The sequence below is a fragment of the Mobula birostris genome, chromosome 5 (assembly GCF_030028105.1).
Source record: "Mobula birostris isolate sMobBir1 chromosome 5, sMobBir1.hap1, whole genome shotgun sequence".
Taxonomy (NCBI): domain Eukaryota; kingdom Metazoa; phylum Chordata; class Chondrichthyes; order Myliobatiformes; family Myliobatidae; genus Mobula; species Mobula birostris.
This window is the reverse complement of record NC_092374.1, coordinates 32829544-32841673: the sequence shown is the minus strand read 5'-3', so window position 1 is coordinate 32841673 and position 12130 is coordinate 32829544. Positions and strand designations below refer to the sequence as shown.

General features: G+C 42.2%; 1 protein-coding gene across 2 annotated transcripts in view; it reads right to left on the bottom strand.

The window, feature by feature from the left end:
* serinc5 (serine incorporator 5) overlaps positions 1–12130 on the bottom strand; it is a 93523-nt gene that overhangs the window by 49281 nt on the left and 32112 nt on the right. For both annotated transcript variants that reach the window (XM_072257819.1, XM_072257820.1), the window contains exon 2: positions 370–537. In XM_072257819.1, coding sequence (XP_072113920.1) covers positions 370–537 — 168 coding nt within the window. The remainder of the gene's footprint in view (positions 1–369; positions 538–12130) is intronic.

Sequence of the window (12130 nt, the reverse complement as noted above, 5' to 3'; positions counted from 1 at the left end):
TTTTATATCATCCTGACCTTGTCAATTTGATTGGTGCCTTACAGCATTCATGCTTTCAATTAGATTGTCATAAAAGGCTCACAAATCTTCTCCAGTGAAGGAACTCTAACATCCTTATCCAGTTTCATCAACAGCTGAGTGTAGACCCACGTGGATTCTTAATTGGCTGCTCAGCTGAGGGCAAATTGAATGGACAATAAATGCAGTATCGTCAGCGACACTCCCTTCCCATGAAGGGCCAACAAAAAGATATGTTGAACTAGACTTAAGTTGAATATCAAAAACTACATGCACAGGAAATCTGAAAATAGTCCACACATTAGGTGGTATCTATGAGAACAGAGAGAGTGTCACTGATTTGTTACTTACATGAGTCTTCAATGTTTCTCCCACAGTTGGGGACAACATGAGGAAGCACACCATAGTTCCCAGAATGTGATAGAGTGTGTACATGACCCGAGTTCCTGTAGATGTTTTAATATTTGGACAGCCACTGCAGCAGAGAGAGCAGTCATTGGAGCCACAGCAGCACGCCAGCTGAAGGCAGAAGAAAACAAATGCTTTAATAAATTATTGAAGAATTACATCAACATAAAATGGCCAACAATAATCAGAATGCCATTTTCTTGTCAGATAAACCAATCTGACAAAGCTAATCTTTGAAATGCATTATAAAGGGAAGGCGACAGGGAAGCTATCAGTTGTGATCTTAATGGGCAGAGAGGGCTTGAGAGGTTCAATAGCCAACTCTTCTAAGCTTTTTGCAAGGGGAAAAACTAATTTAGAATCTTACAGCTTAGCACAAGAACATGCAGCCTATTTCTGCCTATCCTGCTTTAAAAATTACTTCCCATTGCAAGGTTAATGCCTTGCAGGATGGTATTTGCTTCCATAAACTCATCCAATAGAGACCTGGCTTCCATCAGGTTTATCATCTCATTGGAAAGACGTGAAAGAGGTGACACAGGATCAGTAGAGGTAAAACCTTTGTGGATAGAGTTAAGAAACTGCAATGTTAAAAAGACCCTAATGGGAGTTATATACAGGCCCCTGAACAGTATTCAGGATGTAGGATATAAATTACAATGGGAGATAGAAAAGTCATGTATAAAGGGCAATGTTATGATAGTCTTGTGGGAGTTCACAATGCAGGTAGATTGGGAAAATCAGGTTAGAGATGGATCCAAAGAGAGAATTAATAGAATTCCTACAAGATGGCTTTTTAGAGCAGCTTGTAGTTGAGCTCACTAAGGGAAAGGCAATTCTGGATTGGGTGCTGTGTAATGAACCAGATTTAATCAGGGAGCTTAGGGTAAAGGAAGCAGTGGTGATCATATGATAGAATTCACCTTGCAGTTTGAAGGGAGAAGATGAAGTCAGATGTACCAGTGGAGTAAGGGAATTACAAAAGCATGAGAGAGGAGCTAGGTAAATTTGATTGAAAGGGGACACTAGTAGGGATGATGGCAGAAGAGCAATGGCAAGAGTTTCTTGAGGGGTGGGGGTGGGGAGACACTCAGAAGGCTCAGGATAAATATATCCCAAAGATGAAGTATTCTAAAAGGCAGGATGCTACAAACTGTAGCTGACAAGGGGAAGTCAAAGACAGCATAAAAGGAAAAGAGAGGGCATATAATAGAGCAACAATTAGTGGGAAGTTAGAGTACTGGGAGGTTCTTTTTTTTTATATATAAAGTAAAAAGCCAACAGAAGGAAACTTTAAAAAGCCACAAGGAAATAAAAAATGCAAGACGAAGAAAATCTGGCCAAAAATATCAAAGAGGATATTCAGTTTTTTTTCCAGATATATAAAGTAAAAGAAGATATCGGATTGCTGGAAAATGATGCTGGAGGGGAAGTAATGGAGGACAAAGAAATGGTAGACAAACGTGTATTTTGTGCTAGGCTTCACTGTGGAAAACACTCAACAGTATGGCAGAAATTCAAGAGTGTCAGAGTATAGTTGCTAATACTAAGATGATGCTTGGGGAACTGAAATGTCTTGAGGTTGATAGGTCCCTCAGACCAGATGGACTACACTCAAGCATTCATAAAGAAGTAGCTGAAGAGATTATGGAGGCATTAGTAATGATCTGGGAGATCACTAGGCTCTGGGAGTGCTCCAGAGGACAGCAAAATTGTAAGTGTCACTCCACTCTTTAAGAAGGGAGGGAAGCAGAAGAAAGTAAATTATAGGCCATTTAGCCTGACCTCAGTGTTTGGTAAGATGTTGAAATCCATTATGAAGAACGAGGTTTCAGGGTACTTGGAGGCACACGATAAAATAGTCAGCCTGGTTTCCTCAAGGACAAATCTTGCCTGACAAATCTGTTGGAATTCTTTGATAAAATAACAGGCAGGATAGACAAAAGAGTCAATGGATATGTTTACTTGGATCTTCAGAAGGCCTTTGACAAGGTGCTGCACACAAGGTTGCTTAACAAGATGAGAGACCATAGTATTACAGGAAAGATAGAAGACTGGCTGATTTGCAGGAGGTAAAGAGTGGGAATAAAGGGGCTTTTTTCTGGTTGGCTGCCGGTGACTAGTGTTCCACAGGGATCAGTGTTGGGACCACTTCTTTTCACAGCATATGTCAATGATTTGGATAACAGAATTGATGGCTTTGAGGCCAAGTTCGCAGATGATATGAAGACAGGTGAAGGGGCAGGTAATGCTGAGGAAGCAGGAAGTATGCAGAAGCACTTAGACAGATAAGAAGAATGGGCAATGAAGTGGTAGATGGAATATAGTGTAGGGAATTGTATGGTTATGCAACTTGGTAGAAGGAATAAAGGCACAGATTATTTTCTAAACAGGGAGAAAATTCAGAAATCAGAAGTGCAAAGGGCCGTGGGGTCCTTATGCAGGATTCCCTAAAGGTTAACTTGCTGATTGAGTCAGTGGTAAGACAAATACACTTCAAGATGGCAAGAATATAAGAGCAAGGATGTAACGCTGAGGTTTTATAAAGGCATTGGTCAGACTGCACTTAGAATATCGTGAGCAGTATAGGGCCCCTATCTAAAACGTGCTGGTTTTGGAGAGGGTCCAGAGGTGGTTCATGAGAATTATTCTAGGAATGAAAGGGTTAATGTATGAGGAGCATTTGATGGCTCTGGGCCTGTACTCACTGGAGTTTAGAAGAACTGGTGCGGGGGTGGGGGGGCAAATCTAACTGAAACCTATTGAATATTGAAAAGCCTGGATGGAATGCATATACAGAGGATATTTCCTATAGTGGGTGTGGGCGAGTCTAGGACCAGAGAGCACAGTCTCAGAATAGAGCAACGTGCATTTAGAACAGATGAGAAGGAATTTCTGTAGCCAGAGGGTAGTGAATCCATGGAATTCATTGCCACAGACAGCTGCAAAGGCCAAGTTGTTGAGTATATTTAAAGAGGTGGTTGATAGGTTTTTGATTAGTCAGGGTGTCAAAGGTTATAGGAAGACAGCAGGAGAATGGGATTGAGGAGGATAATAGATTAGCAAATGATCGAATGGCGCAGCAGACTCAATTGGCCAATGGCTCAATTCATATGTCATATGGTCTTATTATAGAGACACATGTGTTGGCATGAAATTTTAATTTAGCCTTTTACTAATGTGAATGCATGCTCCATTTTAAGTAGAGCATAGTTTCAAAAGTTTTAGCCATCTTGCTAACAATGACTTCAAGACCTTCAAAATGAAAATAAAGTAGGGTGAACAATGCCTTTTAACATTAATCTAATGCCAAATTCTGTGGTGTCCTATCTGCAATCTTCAAGCTTATGCCCAACCCATCTTTGCAAAACAACTGGCTCCATTGCAGGGTCTCTACTAATATTTCTGCAAGTTCATCATTAGTGGGAAAAAAATAAAGCTTGCATGACCAGTGAATCCTTAAAAAGAAAGCTACATTTTTGCAAATGTAATAAACATCACACCTGGATGTGGATGACCAGGACATCTAGAAACTAAGCACGCAAGCTGTTCTTGAATTAGAAACTTCACTACACCACTGAGGGGGGAGAAAAAGGAACTGCTCAACAGGAACCCAAAGCCGACATCCAACAGAAAACCTCTGACCAGAGAACAAGTGGGTGGAAGAAAGGGAGGAGGCTCAGCAACTTGTTGACAGCCTAGACATGCACACATTCTTTAGTGAGGTAAAGACCACCTATGATCCTATGAATCTATGATTCAAATACCCATAAACACATCCCATCCCACTTCCCCTCTCCCACCCTTTCATGCATGGATGAGAACTGCTTGCAAGTGCTGGAAGCAGCACTCTCAAAAACAAAATTCCTCAAAATGTGGTATTGCCATTGAAGAAGTTCTAAAACTTGGAGAAACCAATGACAAACTTACAGTTCATCCACCTCACCTTAAAGGAGGAGTGCATAGCAGGGAATTTCAGTGATAACAGAATGATGAATTCAACAAGAGGGGCAAACACCACTGCAGTAAATAGAAGAGTCTCTTGGCAGTGTACCTCAAAGTATTGGCTAGGGGCCTCCCCAGCAACTGCCTCCCTAAGTCTAAAGACTTGTTTTCTGAAATCACTATGTGGAATCCATCCATCTGGAATCAATATGGATATGATCTTCACTACATGTCATATTCAAGGGAAATCCAGATAGCAAAAGAGATTTTTTTTTTGCTTTCAAAACCCTTTTCAAGACTAAAATTTATTTATCACATGTACATTGAAACATAGTGAAATGCATTGATTGCATTAACAAATAGCACACCCAAGGATGTGCTGGGGTTGGGGGGAGAACCTGCAAGTGTCTCAATAATGAGGGATGGTGGAAGATTCTTAAATTTCCACGATGCAGAGATATGGCTCAATTACATGTCTCCTGCAAAACCGCATGCCAACTAGGCAGGCCCACAAAAGTTTCAGTACAAATTAGTATCAAGCAAGATTGCATCACCACACCCAATGTTTTCAATCTAAGATACTGCACCTCATCTAATTAGTTTGCTACTGGAGTGAATTGGACTATAGAACTGTGTAAGCTCTATTGAACTGTCTGTTGATCTGAGTGCTGAGCCCGTTGCTATACACTCTGCTCTCAGGTGACTGCACACCCAAACATCCTAGTTCGCTGATGCCATGACAGTGGTGGGGCTCATCACCAACAATGAGATGGCCTAAAATGAGGTGAAATAGCTCACGGCGCAGTGCCAGGCAAATAACCTCTTCCTTAATGTCAACAAGACAAAGAAGATGGTTATTGATTTCAGAAGAACTTACAGCACTCACGCCCCTCTTTATATCGGTGGCACATCAGTGGAAACTGAGCAGTTTCAAACTCCTGGAAGTTCACATCACACACACCTCCTGCTTTCAGAACACATCCTACACAGTCAAGAAAGCTCACCAATGCCTCTACTTTTAAGGAGAGAGGGCTAGAATTTGCACATCCATACTCACATCATTCTATAGATTTGCAGGAGAGAGCATCCTAACAAGTAACTTCACTGCTTGATACGGAAACTGCACTGTAGTACACAGGAAGGCTGTACAACAGGTAGTCAAAAACTGCCCAAAGCATCACTGGCACTAGCCTACCCACCATCAGGGCATAAAGAAAGTAAGGTTTCCGAAAAGGGTCAGTAAATTCATGAGGAATCCCATTTGCTCCTGTGCCTAGCTTCACTTTATGGACATTACATACATACAATTTATCTTATGTAGTTATATTTATTGTCTTTTTATTATTAGTGTTACCTTATTGTTTTATTTTGTGCTGCATTTGAGCCACAGTAATTATTTTATTCTCCCTTACATTTGTGTAATCAAAATGACATTGAACAACCTTGAGATCTGTGGAATATTTTCAGTGTTTTGTTTTTATTCTGGATGTAGAGCAGTTGCAGTTTAATCTTTGTCTTAAGCTTTCATTGAGAACCAAGATCACCTCAGCCTTGGTTGATGAATTGTTATAAAGAATGTCCATTTATGCTCATCTCCAGGAAGCTGAAATAAAGTCATTGATGACTTTTTCACTAAAGTATACATGAAGATGGAACTTACAACAACACACCTGCAAAACAAAGGACTTCTACCAGCCTGCCTCTACTGTGCATTATCCTCTGAAAATATAAATTTTTGACTAAACGCAAAAATAACTCCATGCACCAGGGTCACCCATCAGTAAAGGGTGGGTAACTCAGCTATCACACACTAAAATACCCTATCAATTGATGGTAACTGGGAGAAATCTTAGAACCAATGCTATACAGGCTTCATACATTTTTAAATTACAATACTGTGCAGCCTGCACTAACAATTGAAACTGTTTGTTCTCTCTCTCTCTCTCACACACACACACACACACACACCCACACACTTGTGCTCATCTTACAGCACTCGAGTTTGGTGTGGGCACACACACCCAGAAATCCCCTGCCTCCTGGAGATCAAGAACAGTGCACAATTCAGTGGGAGGAGGAAAAGACACACAAACATCTCATTTTAACAGCCTTGCCTATGGAAAATTCTGCACAGAGCTTTTACACATGTTAAAAATAACACATCTTACTGAAGTGGAGAAAAATAAAGATTTCAAAAAGCCAGAAAAGAAAAACACTTGTATTTTGCCTTCACAGAATGTCACAAGCAGCAGGGAGTCCATCTATTTTATTTCCAAATGAATCCATATGTTTCATGTTAACATTAAATATTTGTTTTCTCCCCCCCTCCCATAACTTGTCTGGAAAGAAACACTCCTTCCTTTCAGTATCCTGTGTATGTGTATGTTTAAGTATGCATCCTGTCACAGTAATTAAACATTCTGCTCCACCTCCCAAATGTTTGGACACACTGTAATGAAGTACCCCACTGTCCCAGTACCACTGCGATGTGGTGGGGTGGGCAAGATATTGCACTGGGAGTCTCTGTTGCTGTACTGTTGTACTGAGAGTCTTCTCAAAGGAGGAGTCCTATGGCCAATTTAGGTAATGATTTCACTACTCATTACAATGAGCAGATAGGGACACGAATTTTATTTCCTAGTTCTCTTTTTTAAAAAAAACACATCCTTGTGTGGAATCTTTAGAGTGCACAGACAAGAGTTACAGGATACTGCCTGGATTGAAGAACACGTCAAACAAGGGTAGGTCGAATGAGCTAGGGCTTTTCAAGAGTCAAAGCAAATTTATTATCGAAGTACATATATGTTACTATATAACACCATGAGTCACTTTCTTGTGGGCATTCATACTAATCCAGAGGAAAACAATAAAATCAATGAAAAAAACCACAAAAAAAGGATAAACAACTAATGCACAAAAGACAACAAATTTTGCAAGTACCAAAATAAAAACCAAGACAAAATAACAATAGATAGATAAGTAATAAATAAACTGTAGTTCTTGAAAGTGAGTTCACAGGTTGCTTCCGGTTTAAGATGGCGCTACTGAGGACGAGCAACAAATTACTGACAAAACAAGAAATACAACCAAATACTTTATTAGTAACACTTTCTGTAAAAAGTTATGGTAAATGATCACTGTAAACAATGAAGAGGCGGGCGAAGATAAGGCAGAGTTGAGGGTTGAAACGTGCATGCAGGAGTGAGATCGAGGCACATTCGACGAAGCAGAGGAAATTCAAAGCTTGTCCACTTAAACCAAGTGCAAGGTTTGATCGATCTAAGCCCTGGGCCGATTTGGAAAGGTCAGGTACAGTCCAGAACATAGCAGCGGGGTCCAGGCCTTAGAGCAAATTATAGAAACATAGAAAACCTACAGCACAATACAGGCCCTTCGGCCCACAAAGCTGTGCCCAACATGTCCTTACCCATAGCCCTCTATTTTTCTAAGCTCTCTGTACCTAAGTGTTGGGACAAGAGTCGAGGGTCGGGCCTGTTCTGGCTACTGCTTCGTGACGTTTACTCCGCTCTTCGCTGCACTGAGGTTGAGCCTGCAGGCCTGCTCCACCTGCACCAGGCCCTGTGTCTGAAGGCTCATTCTAAATGACTTTTGCTTACTTTTATTGTTCGCAGGATTTGATTTTTTCATTCCTCTCTCTGTACATTGGCTCTTTGTTGGTCTTTTATTAAAAAAATAGGTTCTTTTACGGTGGCCTGTAAGGAGACGAATCTCAAGGATGTATAATGTATACATTGATAACGAATGTACTTTGAATTTTGCGGAATCAGCTCAGTGTTGGGTTGAGTGAAGTTCAGGAGCCTGATGGTTGGGGGGGTTAATAACTATTCCTGAACCTGGTGATATGGTACCCAAGGCTCCTGTGCCTTCTTCTGGGTGGCAGCATTGAGAAAAAAATCATAGCCTGGACGATGGATGCTGCTTTCCTGCAACAGTGCTCCATGTAGATTGTACTCTAGAATGAGGAGGGCTTCACCTGTGATGGATTGGGCTGTATCCACTCCCATTTTAAGGCTTTTTTGTCCAAGGTCACTGGTGATTCTATACCAGGCCATGATGCAACCATTCAGTACACTCTCCACCGTGCAGCTACAGAGGTTTGTCAAAAGATTCAGATGACATACTGAATCTTCGCGAACTTCTAAGAAAGCAGGCATGCTGCTATGCCTTTTTTGTAGTGGCAATTACCTGCCGGACCCAGAACAGATTCTTTGAAATGATAAATAATGCCGAAGAATTTGAAGTTGCTGACCCATTTCTGATCCCTTGAGGAATGGCTGATGGACCACTGGTTCCCTCCTCCTGTAGTCAACAATTAGCTCTCTGGTTTTGCTGATGTTGAATGAGCCACACAGCCAGATTAGTGATCTCACTCCTGTATGTCACCACTTTTGATTCAGCCAACAGCAGCGATGTCATCAACAAACTTAAATCCAGTATTGTAGCTGTACTTAGCCTCACAGTCGTAAGCACAATGTGAGTAGAACAGGCGGCCAAACACACAGACTTGTGGTGCACCTGTGCTGATGGGAGATTGTAAAGGAGATGTTGCTGCCAATCCGAACTAACTGGGGTCTGCAAATGAGGAAATCGAGGATCCAGTTCTACAAGGAGGAATTAAGGCCTAGGCCTTGGTGTTTACTGATTAGCTTTGAAAGGATGATGGTGTTGAATTTTTTTTTCCCCCTTTAGAGTGAAGATGATGAGAGGTGACTCAATAGAGGTGTATTAGATAAGAGGGAAAGATAGAGTGGGCAGCTATCGACTTTTTCCAGGGAGGAAATGACTCATAAAATGGAGCATAAATTTGAGGGGACTGAAGGGGGGAGGGGAATGTCTCCCCTCTGCCTTTTAAAGAAGTGGTGGGTAGTGGAATTTGCTGCCGGGGTGGTCAGAGAGGCAGATATATTAGGGTCATTTAAGAGATTCTTGGATAGTAGAAAAATGGAAGACTTTGTGGGAGGGAAAGGTTGGATTTACCTACAGTAGTTTAAAAGGTCAGCACAACATTGTGGGCCGAAGGGCCTGTACTGTGCTGTCAAGCTCTGTTCTCTGACGGGGGGGGGGGGGGGGGGAGGACAACCACTCATCATTTGTCTTGATCACCCCACAACAACCAGTCTACCCTAAAATGGCTTCAATGATAAATTTAATGTAATAAATTATTCAAATCAATAGCAACATATACAAAATTCTGGAGGAACTCAGCAAGTCAGGCAGTATCTGTGGAGGGAAATAAGCAGCTGATATTTTGGGTGGAGATCCCGCATCAGAACTGGAAAGCAAGGGATAGAAGCCAGGAAAAGGTTGGGGGCAGGGGTAGGGGTAGGGGAAGGTGAGTGGGAGGGAAGAAAGGAAATGATGCGAGAACCTGGGAGGTGATAGATGGAAGAGGTAAAGGGCTAAAGAAGGAACCTGATTGGAAAGGACTGTAGATTGTCGACTAAACGTAAGGTGATGGGGAACCAGAGGGAAGTGATAGGCAGCTTATGAGGGCTGGGAAGGGGAAGATGGGGTAAGAGGGCCACTGGAATGAGGGAAAATATTAAGGGTAGGGAAAGGGGTAAGGTGAAGCGGTGACGATCTTCGCTGACGATCAACACTGACGCACCTCAGGGGTGTGTGCTTAGCCCACTGCTCTACTCTCTATATACCCATGACTGTGTGGCTAGGCATAGTTCAAATACCATCAATAAATTTGCTGACGATACTACCATTGTTGGTAGAATCTCAGGTGGTGACAAGAGGGCATACATTAGTGAGATATGCCAACTAGTGGAATGGTACTGCAGCAACAACCCGGCACTCAACGTCAGTAAGACAAAAGAGCTGATTGTGGACTTTAGGAAGGGTAAGACGAAGGAACACATACCAATCCTCATAAAGGGATCAGAAGTAGAGAGAGTGAGCAGCTTCCAAGTTCCTTGGTATCAAGATCTCTGAGGATCTAACCTGATCCCAACATAATGATGTCATCATAAAGAAGGCAAGACAGCGGCTATACTTTATTCGGAGTTTGAAGCGATTTGGGATGTCAACAAATACACTCAGATACTTCTATAGTTGTACCATGGAGAGTATTCTGACAGGCTGCATCACTGTCTGGTACGGAGGGGCTACTACACATGACCGAAAGAATCTGCGAAAGGTTGTAAATCTAGTCACCTCCCTCTTAGGCACTAGCCTACAAAGTACCCAGGATACCTTTAGGGAGCGGTGTCTCAGAAAGGCAGCGTCCATTATTAAGGACCTCCAGCACCCAGGGCATGCCCTTTTCTCACTGTTACCATCAGGTAGGAAGTACAGAAGCTTGAAGGCACACACTCAGCGATTCAGGAACAGCTTCTTCCCCTCTGCCATCCGATTCCTAAATGGACATTGAAGCTTTGGACACTATCTCGCTTTTTTAAAATACACAGTATTACTATTTTTGCACATTCCATTCCATATACGCAATTGATTTACTTGTTTATTTATTATTATGTCTTACTTTATTTATTTTTTTCTCTCTCTCTCTGCTAGATTATGTATTGCATTGAACTGCTGCTGCTAAGTTAACAAATTTCACGTCACATGCCGGTGATAATAAACCTGATTCTGATTGGAAGTTGCAGCAATTGGTGTCCGTGCTGTCGGCTTGGAGACCAGCAGAAGGAATGGAATGCTGTTCCTCTAACCTGTGTTTGGCAGCACAGCCAGCCATGGCCAGGCACGTCAGAGTGTGAATGAGATGTTGAACTGAAGTGGATGGCCACTGGGAAAACCTGGCTGTTGTGGTGGACAGCAGTTCTTCAACCTACATCAGACCTCATTGGCATTGATGAGACTGCACCGTGAGCGCCGCATACAGTGGACGACTCTGAAAGACTCACAGATGGAAGCCTGGAATGACTGTCTCAGATCCTGAATGGTGGTGAGGGGACAGGTGTAGCACTTGTCCTGCTTGCAGGGATCAGCGCTAGGAGGGAGATTAGTGGACAAGGGATAAGTGAACAAGGGAGTCACGGTGAGAGCAAGTCCTGCAGAAAGCAGAGAGGGGAGGAAGGGGGAAGTTATCATGGTGGTGGGATACCGTTGGAGATGACAGAAGTTGTGGAGAATTAATTTTGGGATATTGAGGCTTGTAAGTGGGGACAAGGGCAATCCTATCACTGTTACATCGGGGGGGGGGGGGGGAGAGTGGATTTAATTGGGTTAGGGCAGACCTGCAGGAAATGAAGGAGATGCAGCTGAGGGCAGCATTTATACTGATGGAAGGAAGGGGAAATACTATCTCTTGAAGAAAAAGGACATCTACGATGTTCTGGAATGGAAAGCCTCATCCTAAGTCCAGATGCTGAAGAACTGAGAGAAGGGAATAGCATTTATATATTTAAAAAACCATGTGACAGGAGAGGAGACAGTATAGTCAAGATAACAGAGAGAGTCAGTGGGTTTGTAAAACAAGAAGTTAATTATCTCCATCTGCAGATATGGGGAGACTGGGGGAGGGGGAAGTGGTGTAAGAAAACTACACAATTAAGCATGCCATTCACTAATCCCTCCAAACTGTGCAGCTGCACCGCTGCGCAATAACTGAAATGCTCCCACACACATAACCTTTAAAGCCACACAGCTGGAATTTTCTTTTATATGATGTTAGTATAATTTTGAAATTATGCTAATACAAATTTGAAATCTATGTTATAATTGTGAAATACCCTGTAATTATGAATTATATTCATTAACACAAATGTTCTAA